The sequence below is a fragment of the Plectrocnemia conspersa genome, unplaced genomic scaffold (genome assembly GCF_051122295.1).
Source record: "Plectrocnemia conspersa isolate PC_06_02 unplaced genomic scaffold, ASM5112229v1 ptg000005l, whole genome shotgun sequence".
Lineage (NCBI taxonomy): Eukaryota > Metazoa > Arthropoda > Insecta > Trichoptera > Polycentropodidae > Plectrocnemia > Plectrocnemia conspersa.
Window position 1 is genome coordinate 23,372,465 of NW_028277169.1, and position 13,150 is coordinate 23,385,614.

The 13,150-nt window shown below is 30.7% G+C and overlaps 2 protein-coding genes and 1 long non-coding RNA gene across 7 annotated transcripts in view; 2 read left to right on the forward strand and 1 right to left on the reverse strand.

The window, feature by feature from the left end:
* LOC148235214 (uncharacterized) overlaps window positions 1-13,150 on the forward strand; it is a 54,016-nt gene that overhangs the window by 11,074 nt on the left and 29,792 nt on the right. The gene's annotated exons all lie outside the window — the stretch shown is intronic.
* LOC148235215 (WD repeat-containing protein 43) lies at window positions 1,531-8,783 on the forward strand. The gene is made up of 9 exons (XM_088186718.1): window positions 1,531-1,763; window positions 5,633-6,001; window positions 6,072-6,247; window positions 6,322-6,609; window positions 6,726-6,885; window positions 6,950-7,275; window positions 7,450-7,578; window positions 8,196-8,431; window positions 8,509-8,783. Exons 1-9 carry the CDS (start codon window positions 1,584-1,586, stop codon window positions 8,673-8,675), a joined length of 2,031 nt encoding a protein of 676 aa, XP_088042844.1. The 5' UTR covers window positions 1,531-1,583; the 3' UTR covers window positions 8,676-8,783.
* The window catches only part of LOC148235216 (uncharacterized), a 39,173-nt gene continuing 37,203 nt past the window's right edge, over window positions 11,181-13,150 (reverse strand). For 3 of the 5 annotated variants that reach the window (XM_088186716.1, XM_088186712.1, XM_088186713.1), the window contains one exon: window positions 11,181-12,165. In XM_088186716.1, coding sequence (XP_088042842.1) covers window positions 12,117-12,165 — 49 coding nt within the window. In that variant the 3' untranslated portion in view covers window positions 11,181-12,116. Of the gene's footprint in view, window positions 12,166-12,804; window positions 12,882-13,150 lie in introns of all 5 variants that reach the window. The other 2 variants (XM_088186717.1, XM_088186715.1) reach the window with 1 other exon arrangement.

The window sequence follows — 13,150 nt, forward strand, 5'->3', positions numbered from 1 at the left end:
TATCATATATCATTTCGAACAGAATTTCTAAATGTCAAGTATAATACCGAATGGGATTAGATTTAGTAAAACCCTCAATTTTAGATGCTATCGATGTAGGTTTTGGTGAACCTTTCCTATCTTGCCCTTTCGGCTTCTATAGCTTCACGGCACTTTAAAACTCTTTTGCTTGACATTGAAAGTCAATTAATCGATAATTTCTAATATTTACCCTTCAAATTATGCCTAGAATTATGCTTAGGATTGACGAACTACCTAGTAATTAATGATAAAATAATGCATCTGATGTGTGAACTGTGAAGAGGATATTGATTGACTCCTTTACATCAGACACGAACCTGACGTCCCGCCTTGATATATAACATATAACTACATATAACATACAAAAAATAAAAAAATAAAAAAATTCTAAAGGCTTGGGCACACAGAGAGCGATCTGTCGCGGCGGGAAGCGATATCTGACCGCGGCAATAGGCGATCTGGTTGTATTATGCGATGTTGCATCAGTTCTGTCAGACAGAACTGATGCAACATCGCATAATACAACCAGATCGCCTGTCGCCGCGGTCAGATATCACTTCCCGCCGCGATAGATCGCTCTCTGTGTGCCCGAGCCTTAAATGTCTAACAAATATGGGCATTTTATTACTTTATGCATTTGACATACAGCTCTATGACAAATAAAACACGATACAAGCGTAATTTTATTACCAGAACAAAAGTTACACGCACGTCTTCGTTCAATATTACGAGAACTACTGGGCGAAGACGATGTACAAAGATTTTCGGGGGCAAAAGACGAATAATTCTATCGCTGACTTTTGCGGTTTATGCAAATAAACATTTTCCTGTGGTTCAATTACAGTTTTTTTTTACTAAATCTACAAATAAGATGCGTATGAAATACGTTCGATAGCATCGGTCGTAGATTCAGCACTCAGAATATTTATTGATCCATATCTTTAAGGCATCAACGAATGGCCACCGCCTTGTCGCCCATACACAATATTATTCACGAGTCATTTTGTTTCCTAGATCAGCTCCGCCTTTTTTCTGTTATAAAAAATAATAAAATAAGTAAGAAATAAATCATTTTATAATAGACATTGAGCTAAAGGAATAAATGTGAAAAAATTGTGCTAATATTTCATTTTGTACCGTTATATTTTTCTGTCATGTCCTTGACGACTCTCATCCCTTGATTGACATCTCTTTTATTATTGATCTTGCCCGTATATACTTGGAAATTTAAAATGTAAGATGTTTCATCATCGGCAGCTTCCCAAATTCTAAACGGACAATTACCGTAATGGGTATGCTGCCATCCTTTCGTCAACTGTGATATCTTTCTCGGGGCAAAAATAGTTATGCGCTTATGCATCTCGCTCGCACACGTACAAGCGAATCCGTGCGAGAAAAAAGGGGACTCACCCATATCTAACAAAGCGATATAGCACGGGCGCGTGAAAATGAAATTTATTTAAAATATTCGTTAGATCCGAATATTACGAGTAACGTGTGTGCGAGTTTATTGGCGAGTGGTAACACTGCGAGGCGCGAGGGTTTAGTGTCAACTCGCGACCATGTGCGATTCGGGCCGCTTTTCGTCTTGCGGTGCGCGCTTTTGCGCAGTCACAGGCGGCAGAGCGAGCATATGGGACGCCAGTCGGGGTGACGCCTCGGCCCCCCTGCACTCCCTCACTCCGGAGGCTCACTTAGCTGCGCCGCTCGCTTGCTTCACGTGGCTCGCGCTCAGCCCACAGGTTACCTTTTCGCTATTTCTTACCTCTAAATAACTCATTTAAATTCGATACGACTACTACTGCGTCGAATCGTCGTGTTCGAACGTTTCATTTACAAAAGAGTCGACTTCTTATTTGGGGTTATGTGTTGTTTTGATTACAAGGTTATGACGTTTGAAGCATGTGAATCGATACTTCCAACTACTACTTCATGCGATCGAGTTTCTTTTACTTTATAAGAGCGTCAGGTTTATGTACGTTTTCACATTGCTTGATAATGCTGTTTTTGCCAATAACAGCTATAAAATTATGTGAATTTATAAAATGTTAATAATCTAATCTGTAACATTCAAGTGACATCTAAAATATACTCATATTTCCCAAAAGTATGTTTTGTGAATCATTAATAAAATGTAAACCAATTCATATTTTTTTACTGTGACCCATGGAGAGATGTAAAAAGTTAAACTAACAGACAAAGGAATAGAGATCTGATACTTGGAAACTCAGACTCTGCAATAAAACAATTTATACTTCTTTGGACCTCAAACAACGACCACAATGTGGCCCTTGACTGCAAAGAATATGTCCAGAGTCTAAATATTTAACCTGCGTGTTTTCTTTGAAACAAAGACCCCTTTTTTGCACAATTGACTTGAACATAGGACATAGGTGGATAATAGGACGTATTAACAAGATATTTTAATATAAAAATAAACAAACCATTGCAATTACATTGTATCATACACCAACAGTCATTGTGTAGTAAAATTATTGAACTAAATTGTATAAGGCCCACTGTAGTAACACTAGTAAATTACATTAAAACAAATTAAATTATCTCATCGGGAGTTTCTTGAATCAAATAATGTCAAAAATATTGTGATTTATTTTATCAAAGTGAAGTACGCTGGCTTAATCCCGGAAAAATGTACGGTTTTTCAATTTTGAGATGAAATTGTAATATTTATGATCGAAACAAATTAACCTGTACTAGAACTTTCTGAATTTAGTTGGTGTGGGGATCTTACATTTTCAGCTGATATCAATAAACAAATAAATTTCCATAATTTAAAACTACAAGGAAAAGAAAAACTTGTCTATGAACTTTATTTTGACATAATCATTTCAATTAAAATTAGAATTTTTCAAAAATCAATTATATTAAAATAACATAATTTTCAATGTTATAAAACTTAATGGGAAAATAACTATTTTTCGAATAATTTTTCTTCTAAGCTTTGTTGATAATATTGCTTTTTTACAAAAATAATACTTTTTTTACTATTCGTTCGACGTAGCTGTTGATGTAAATATGCAATTAAATGATGTCTTAAAAAATATTTTTAGTTTTTCTGATTTATGATCTATTATATATAAATATTAACCCTTTGGGCACATTCAAAATTTTTTTACGCAACATCTATGCGTGACCCTGTTTTAATGAAATAAGAATTGAGTTTTTTTATACATAAACTTATCCTGTTACTTCGTAAAAGATAATGTACATGTCAATTTATATATAAAGTTTTTTTTCAATTCATGAAAGTTAGAATATGTTATGAACGTTCAGTGTAAATTGTAAAACACGTTCTGCCACACAAAAGACAGATTTACTCGCACGCTCCATATAATTCTATGATGAATCGACGACAGCGCTGCGGTGGCGAGAATTGAAAATACCTATAATTCTTTGAAAATATTTTATTTTGATATATCTACAAATGTTTTTGAGCAAACCTCAAGAGATGTCGCTCGATCAAGGTTTTAATATTTCGTTCAAGCAATTTTCAACCTTAAAATATATGAAAAAATTGTTATATAAGGTTCAAAAGTTGATGACGGCTAGAAACGTCATCGGCGCCTGGGGCATGTTGCGGTGAAAGGGTTAATATGCGTATTTTTAATAACATTTAATTAACTTATTCTTAGATTTAATTATATTAATGTATTATTCGAATACATATATACACAATGTATGTATGTATTCGAATTTTTTAAATAAAATATAGCAAAATATGTATTTTTCTTACATTGGCTCGAATATTATTTTTAAATTTCTATTTGGCCCTTGGCCTAAAATATTTGGCCCTCTGGTGTACATGATACAATCGATCGCCCGAATTTCTAATAAATTTTGAAATTTTTTCACTTTATAAAAAATGACTGGCCCCGGTTATTTACATCGGCTGGTCCCCCCTATCGTCAGGCCTGACCCCATCTAACCCATATCATTTATTTTATTCTCACTAGAAGAAACTATATTCTTCAATGCAAAACAATCCAGCTTTTGTATTGATTGGCCTATTTCAGGCATGGCGAACCTTTTTGGGTTCGCGTGCCAAAAATCCTCCAAAAAAAAAAATATTATTCCTCGATTGTGTGGCGTGCCCAAGGAGTAAAAAAATTACCAAGATAGAAAAAATAAATAATTATTTTTTTAAAACGATTCTCGTTTATCTTAGAAAACATTTGATAATTAATAAAATTAAATAAATTAATAATTCACGGGTTATTTAATCAAGATTTTAATTTTTAAATTTCAAATTAAAAAATATTTTTGAACTTGGAAATCGTTCGCGTGCAATCCAAATTCTCAAACGTGCCACCTCGGGCACGCGTGCCCTAGGTTCGCCATGCCTGGCCTATTTCATGCCTATTAGACACGTTTCTTCAGTCAATAATGGTCTTTTTTGGCAACTGAATACACTCCCTTTCCTATGGCTCATATAAGGGTTGTCCATATTTATTTCTTTATCAAATGATTCACAAATGCTCACTAGTAAAATCCACTACAGTTTTACGCCTATTAAGTAAGCACATTTGTAGTATCACTCAATCTTCACCAAGAGTTGTTATTTTCATATTTATTTAAAAGTCTTTCTACTGATGTTTTATAACATACAGAATAGAAATTGTCTTATAGATCATAGTTTCTTAACCGGTGGTCCGCCAAGATTTTTGGATGGGCCGCAAGTAATAAAATTAATTTCACATCTGCTCTGTATTTGCATAGGGCTATTTAAAAATCGTTCTCAAGAGCCCTATAAGGTTTTTATTATTTCGATAAACATTCGAATTTTATGGATTTTTAAATTATATTTCTTATTACTGACTGTTTTAATATACTTAAATATGGTTTTATCAGCATACTGTGTTGCAAAATTAATTGTTTTGAATAAAAAATCAATTATATACAATTTATTATTTTATTCCAATGTTGATGGTCCGCAAAACATTTTTTTATTTTTTTGGTGATCTGTGGATGTAAAAAGGTTAAGAAACTATGTTATAGATAACCTAATTGACAATTAACAACAATATCGAATTTTTCATTCAAAACTAAATTTGGACGTTTTGGCATTGTAATAGTTATAAATATTTTCGCCACAAAGTCTGACGAATAATTGCCTATGTAATTGCTCAAATACGATAAAGACACCTTTAAATAAGTAATAGAAATTCCGAGAAATCCAACCAAGGATTACAAGGATATATTTTAATTCTTATGATTTCGAAAAGTGATGCGATTTTTGAGTGCTACTGTAAATTATCTAAAAATATGCAGAAACAATAATGAATGGTTGACAATTGCTTATAAAAAGAGAAACAGAATTACTAACACGCAATAAAAATTTTCAAAAAGCTTCAATTTTAATGAAATGCAGGATATACTTAAAAATAAATATAGCCATATAGTAAAAAAATTGCCTTCCCATCGTTTGTGTTACTATGATGAAAAGAATTGGGTCAAACCCAATATAATTTTTATTTCTTACCTATATTATCATTATATTTTGTTGGATCGAATTTATGAATATTACATACAACTAATCAGCAAAAAAATGATTTGACGTAGAGCTAAATTAGTAAAGAATTTTTTTTTTCAGGCGAATCAGAAATGGAAGAGCAGGAAACGCAAGTCTTCGATCAATGGCGATGTGGACAATCACGAAGAGCCAACAGAAGATACGCACATAGCGTTTGGCACATCTACGGGTAAAATTCTTCTCTATTCTCTCGCTCAGGCGAAGGTAGAAACAATTTTGGAAGGCCGATCTTCGGCGAAAGGAGAACCTAAAATAACATCGCTAGATTGGAACAGAAAGTACGGATTGTACAGTTGTTCGGCAGATTCGACCATCAGAGAGTGGAACATAATGGACAATGAAGTCAAGAGCAAGTTTAACATGAACAAGCTTTACAAAAATACGCAATCGTCTAAAACGACGGCGATTAAACTAATGCCCGACATTAAGGTATATATCTACATAAAAATTCAAGTATATAATATTATATATAATAATTATCTTTTTAATTATATTTTAGAGTAATGAATTAAGTAAGAGGAAATTGCTATTAACAGCCGCTTGTCAGTTAAGATTATGGGATCTCGAAACGCAGACAATATTGAGAACAATGACCGGACACGCCAACGATATTTGTTACTTAGACATTGTCGGTTTTTCAGATGAGAGTAAAATATATGCAATTTCAGGATCTAAGTTAGTTTTTATTTACGATATAAACATATATTTATGTATTATATATATATTCATTTTTGTTATATATTTTTCAGAAACGATAGAATATTAAGTCTTTGGAATATAAGCATAGACGAAGACGAATTCGATAACATCATAGATGATGACTCAGACGTTAGCCGATCCAAAAGGAAATCTTTGACTAAGTCGAGCAAGAAATCTAATGATAAAGAAGTAATACAGAATGCGGCTTGTAACTTTTTAATGGAAGATATACCGAGACAGGCTTCGACGAAATGCAGTAGTGAAGGTTTAAACACTGTAAAATTATGCGTTGTGACGAGGAGTGGCGTAGTTCATTATTACGAACATACTTTAAATGGGTAATAATTTTATTATTATGTTTGAGAATTTAAAGCACGTAATGCAAAATTTGATTCAAATCAATTGAATACTTTTTAGTAATGTCTATAAAAATGTTATTTTATAATAATTTTAGATTGATGACTAAACCTTTAAAACCGATAACTACTGTACAAATTGTGACCGAAGAAAAAGATGGTGCTGCCGAACCAGTCTCTATAAACTCCAGCAAATTAACCAACGATTCAATATTAGTAGGATATTCACTAGGAATGGGAATGATCTTCGAAAAAGTGGTTAGTGTTTTATCACATTAGTATTTATTAGATTATACTTTTTATCATATAATTTTTATTATAGACTCCAAACTTGGCCGATAAACTCAACGTTCTCATCCGAATGAAGAAACAGACTTCAAAAAAAGAAATTGTTAAACAAGCCGCAGAAATGACGACTAAAATAAAACGATCAGATAACGATTCTTCAGTTGTGTTTTTACCGTCGAATCTTAGTCACGGAGATAATGAAGAAACGCTGAAGAGATCCATAAGCGGAAAGCAGGTGGATGTGCCTATGGAGTCGAGATTGGCAAATTTAAGTTTGGCTCAACCTGGCAGCAAGCAGACGACTGATAGCAATAATATGGCACAGCTTTTGGTTCAAGCTCTTCATTCAAAAGACAATAAGTGTGTATTTTTTTTATTAATTATTTACATTCTGGTTGTTCTAAGAAAGTATTACACAACAATGCCTCTCATATCTTAATAAAATATTTTCGTTATACTAAATACATTCTTATTTTAACCAGAGTATATACATATAAAACTTTTATACATGTTTTTATTTTGTTAAATTGACAGACTTCTACAAACAGTATTTGAATGCAAGGATCCTGAAGTTGCTTATAATTCATTGAATAGGCTACCGATTCAATATGTCTCGCCTTTATTAGATCACATATTAGTAATGTTAGCTGGGAAGACTAATAGGTAAGTTTTCCTCATTTTTTAATTACACTATAATAATATTTTACCAAGTTTACATTTGATTTAAGCGGTTTTAAAATTATTACCTTGAAGAAATGAATATCCTTACTTTTAATGAGACAAAAACTGAATGATAAATTTTAGAATTATATTTTCAAAGTGTGATTTGAGAAATAAATGCTTTGTTTATGGTAAATTTTTTGCAATATTTCGAAACAGATAAAAATATCTAAACATCTTTGCTAAATAACGTTTACTAGCACACCAAATATACTAAAGCTATTCGAAACATTTTTAGATTTAGAATTGACAAATATATATCAAACAATATTTTTTTCAAATAATGGGATGTCAAATCTGTTTGGACATCAATGAATCCTAACGGAATAACAAAATACTACAAACTAGTAATCTGGATATCATACGTCAAAGAGATCTTGTGGTGTCTGTGGAAGATCTGCCAGAGTATTTTGTAAAACAAGTGTTTAAAAGAAAAGAAACAATGATATCTTAAAGCAACTATTAATAAAATCATCATATTATATATTTAGGTCAAAAAAGTGTAAAATTGGAGTGTTAAATAAATTTAAAACGTTTAATATTATTTTATTGGATTTTAGGTGTCGTTCAGCATGCGTTTGGGCCGAAGCTTTATGTAAAGCGAAGAGTTCTTCTCTATTGGCATTAGGCTCATCAGCTAGTGGCAAAATTAAGGCACTTAGATTGGCGCTGTCAGCTAGACTGCCTCAACTGCCCCATCTACTCGGATTGAGAGCTCGTCTCGTTCTTTCTTTGCACCGATCATTAGAATCTGCGAACGTCAGTATAATTCAAACGCCTTTATTAGATTATAGAGGTAGGCATTTGCATAAAAGAAAACAAATTAACTATATACAATTATGATTCGTATTATATTACATTATTATTATTTAGATTCATCTTCCGATGATGAAGAGATGGAAATGGGAGATGAGATGGATGACGCTATTTTGAATAACGCAGACGATGATTCAGCTTCGTGGAACGAGGACGACGATGATTCAAAACAGTCTGATCAGGATATGAGCGAGAACGAAGATAATGTCAGTCATAGTGAATAATATCAAATGGGATTCGTGACTGTAAATAATGTAATAAATTTTATGATGTGCATACAAAACAATCCAGATCTATGCATTTAAACGGAGAATAAATCATATTTTATGTTTTATCTGCTTTTACCTTTATTCAACACTAAAAAATAATAGTATTCATAATTTTTTGAATTCGCTTATTCGCATTTACAAAATATAAATTTTTTAAACATTATTATATATATTTTGAAACCTCTTGAAGCATTATATAAAGTTGCTATATTGCCAAACAAAAGAATGTGCAGTGGAAATGGTCAAATTGATTTGTGGACTAATAAGTCCAGTCAAATAAAGGCTAAATCTCGGAATGAAAGATAGAAATCTGAAATATTGCATAAACTTTTGTTTTGACGTTTTGAAGACGGACGGACTGAAGAGTCTCATAAGATCGAGTGTCTGCTAGTCAAGATGTCAAAGGTCATGAAAATCGTATTTTTGCAAATATCTCGCTTCCTATAAGTCGCATGTCATTAGTTGTCTTACAATATTTATAGAGCATATAATTTTCTACATGATTGGTGAAATTGAACTATTCATATGATTAACGGTTTTTAAGATATAGCGCGGAGAGCGGGAAGCGTGCATTCGTTTATGGGATAACGCTATATAAACTACTGCGGTAAAAAATTGCTTCCGTATTTTCATGCAAGTGGTTGCTTTCTTTGTACCAAATCGACACATTTATGCCTTCAAAATATGACTTAATTGAAAGAAACAATGGATAAAAAGCATACAAAAGGCGGTATGAGCGTCAACACATATGGTCATATAGAAATAAATACAGTTAAAGTAAAACATAATAAATAAATACTATGAGATTTTTCTGAGGAACGCTACCATTTATAATTTGATTAAAAACATTTTATTATTTTTAAACTCACTACTTTTTTATGCAATAATGTAAATTAAATATAATAGATATGTAAAATGTTTTAGACCACTAAAACACTGCTCGGGATAGATTCAAACTCATTATAATTGCTTTTATTCATCCTGTTATTACAAATTTATCTTATTACAATATTTTTAGTCTCATGTCTTCACCTATTGCAGTAGCACGTTGCTGTTTAACTTAACTTTCAACTTAAAATATTACTTTTAGGTTAAATTGATTTTATGATAAATTAAATATTTTATTGTGAAGAACTATTTATTCATTATGCCAAAAATTAGGTGGCACTCTGGTAACACTGACGTGACGGCGGCGAATGGTAACACCCTAGTGGATCTCTCATTAGCCGATCGGTGAAGCAGACAATTAATTTATTGTTTTAATTATTGCAAAAAGTGTTTTTTCTTAATTCCTGCAATCACAATAGCGTTGAAGCATATGCTAAAAAATTATATATAAATTTTGTGATGCATGAAACGGTTTTGTACAGATTTTTTGTCATAATCTACCAGGAGTGCATATGAGTGAGAAGGTAGCTAACAATTAATTTATTATTTTAATTATTAGGAAAACTATTTTTTTTCAATTTCTGCAAATTATGCACCTAGTCGCGTCAAAGCATATTCAGAAAGAAAAAACGCTTCAAACTATCGTTTTTGTACGGGTTTTTTGTCATAATCTACCAGGAGTATAGATTAGGTGAGGAGGTAGTGGAGCTTATATTATATTTAATTGTTAATAGCTATCTGCTATGGAATAATAGTATCTATTTACACATACATAAAGCCTATTATTGCATAACCGCAGCTCTCAACGGTTCCGAACAATCAGAAAAAAGAATTTAATTATTTTATATTTCCATGGAGACGCATGATCTTAGAAAAAGGTTACTATGTACATACACTATCAAATGCGTGTATAATGTTATTTTTTTAAGTTTAAGAGCTTACAATGTGTAATCTTAAAATATAATTGAAATAATTCATATAAAATAAAAAGATGGTCGATAACGCAATGATATCTGTTGATAAAAGTATTTTCCATTAATTTACCGATTTAATATAATTATTCGAATTGCAAATAAGCCAGGTATGTGTTAACCGTAAACATGTTATACATATTTAGTATTATGTACGAGGATTGAATGTTAACGTGGATCAAACTACCTAAACGCAAATAAAACGTATTTTTTATCTTGCGATATTCAGGGATTTGTCATAGCGATCGCGTAACAATGATTATGACGCAGGCGGTTATTTAACTGAATAAGTTTGGTTCCATTTCGGCGTAAAGTCATCTTATTAATCGCTTATAGCTTCTGAAAAATAATTATGAACAATAAAAACTATGCACAATAATTATAACCCAAGCACAATATTCCCACAGAGAACTGATAATGATATGACATAATTTTAAAATTAATTTTATAATCGTCATAAAATATCAGTCTAAATAACTTTTTATGCTTAAATTTTGTGTATGTACCGGTATTAATAATTCATCTTTATCTCATACTAAAATAGCAATCCAAAAGGATTGTTAACTAAAAAGTTTTTAATATTTTTTAAATAAAAGAATAATATTTTTTTGTGTTTTATTAAAAATAATTTGTTATGAACATAATAAATATTTTTTACAATAAATCTTATTTTCTATGTATAACAAATTAAATAAATAAATAAAAATGAAAAACAAATAATAAATTATGATCAATGGTATAATTATAATAATGTGTATAAAAATCGCAATGATTAGATGAACATTAATCTTTTTAGATAAATAAAATAAAATAGTGCGCATAGAATGTGCTATACTATATAACATTTGAGGCTTTTGATTGTGATCACTTTTTTTCTTACTCGGCAGCGAAATTCCATAAGCATTAATAAGTATTATTGTATGTTAATCTTTATAAAATCCCTTTATATAATATAGGTATTATATGTATATATTTTTTTAACCTTTTGTTGATTTTTATAAACACGTATTAAAAATTTATGTAAAAATTTGCGCGTAAAATGTGTATAATATATATATATATTATTATTATTATTATTATATTTAAACATTGATTTATTGTATATATTCGACAGACGTTTTTGGTTCATTATTAATCCAGTTGTTAATAACCATAAAATTAATTATAAAACTCTTTGTGTTCGATATAATTTATAATAAAAATTATAAAACATGTTAAAAAACGGGTGTTTGTATGTGTGTTTATATTAAAAAAAAAGACACGAATTATTCCTATGGACGGGTAAATTACCGAAATTTGTATCATTATAACATTTATAAACGAGGAATTTTTAGGTTAATTTCATTCGTATCTATTCGTTATTATTATTACGTGAACATTGAAAAATATTACAAGACAAAAGTTATAGAACCAATAAGGTTCTAAATAATATTTGGTATTCAATTTTTTTGCTTAATGCGAATTTTAAGCAATATGATTTAGCTAAACGGCCAATTTCTAAGCAATTGCTCTCTCAATGGTATTGATGTTGAATGAATTACAACATTCTTATGTTCTTGTCAGTAAACGGTGATGTGATGTATTGTCTGAAATCATAGAAATCCAAATATTAGTTACTATTTTTAATAATGGGAAACAATTAAAAGTTTTCTTTTAAACTGAAACAACACTTCAAAGTAAAAGGAAGAGAATTGTACCTTGTGACAATACAATTTCAGTTGTGAATTAATTTTTTTATTATTCAATATTTGATCTACTGAACATTTAAAAGGTTTACAAGGATATGGTAAATCAAAGATATATTCACTGAATCTGTGTTTCAAACCAAAATCCAACATTCATCAGAAAGTTCTGATGGAAATTTTTTTTCTATTTTTTTCTCGTTCCTTACCATAGAAGTTTAAATTAAAATTTCTATTACTAACCATGACCACAGTTTTACTGTAATGCTTATTATTGTTGTTAAAGTGTAATTATCTAATAGTAAACCAATTTTTCAATCATTAACTGCGCAATAACTTATCTATAAAGTAGCATTCTGTAAAATCAAAACTAAAAACAAGGTACAACTCTTTGCTAAACACAAAAATATAAAGGTACACACAAATTAATAAGGATAGTTTATTATCATTATTAACACAATTTAACGGCAAACAAAGCTTTTAAATCATAACAAAACACTATTAAATAATATCAAAGCGACATCTTATAGTCATATAAAGTACCTCCACCAATTAGGAATGCAAGACTTCCCCATCCCTTTACTTCTGGCCATCATTCGTTCAATACCGGTAGCATAGACCTGAGGATACAAGTGGTTGTTATTAGACGTGCAAATAGATAAACACAGGGTGCTTATAAAGATAAGAATTTCGAAAAGGATTTGATTTGATTAAAGATCAGAAACAGCGCTAAGCTGCAATAGCTTATACAAAGTCAACAGATGAACATATTCTTTTTTTCGTTTGAGGATAATGTATGATGTGTATGATCAAACGGCTAAAGATGTATCTACTGAATTATTACAAAAAATGCTATACTTTGGAACTGAATGCACGTTTATTATTTTTT

What these genes read in the sequence shown, in the direction of transcription:
- LOC148235215 (XM_088186718.1), top strand. Translation starts at nt 1,584, where the DNA reads ATGTGCGATTCGGGCCGCTTTTCGTCTTGCGGTGCGCGCTTTTGCGCA. An exon ending in GGCTCGCGCTCAGCCCACAG is followed by an intron (nt 1,764 to 5,632) that starts GTTACCTTTTCG and finishes TTTTTTTTTCAG; the next exon opens with GCGAATCAGAAATGGAAGAG. An exon ending in TACGAACATACTTTAAATGG is followed by an intron (nt 6,610 to 6,725) that starts GTAATAATTTTA and finishes TAATAATTTTAG; the next exon opens with ATTGATGACTAAACCTTTAA.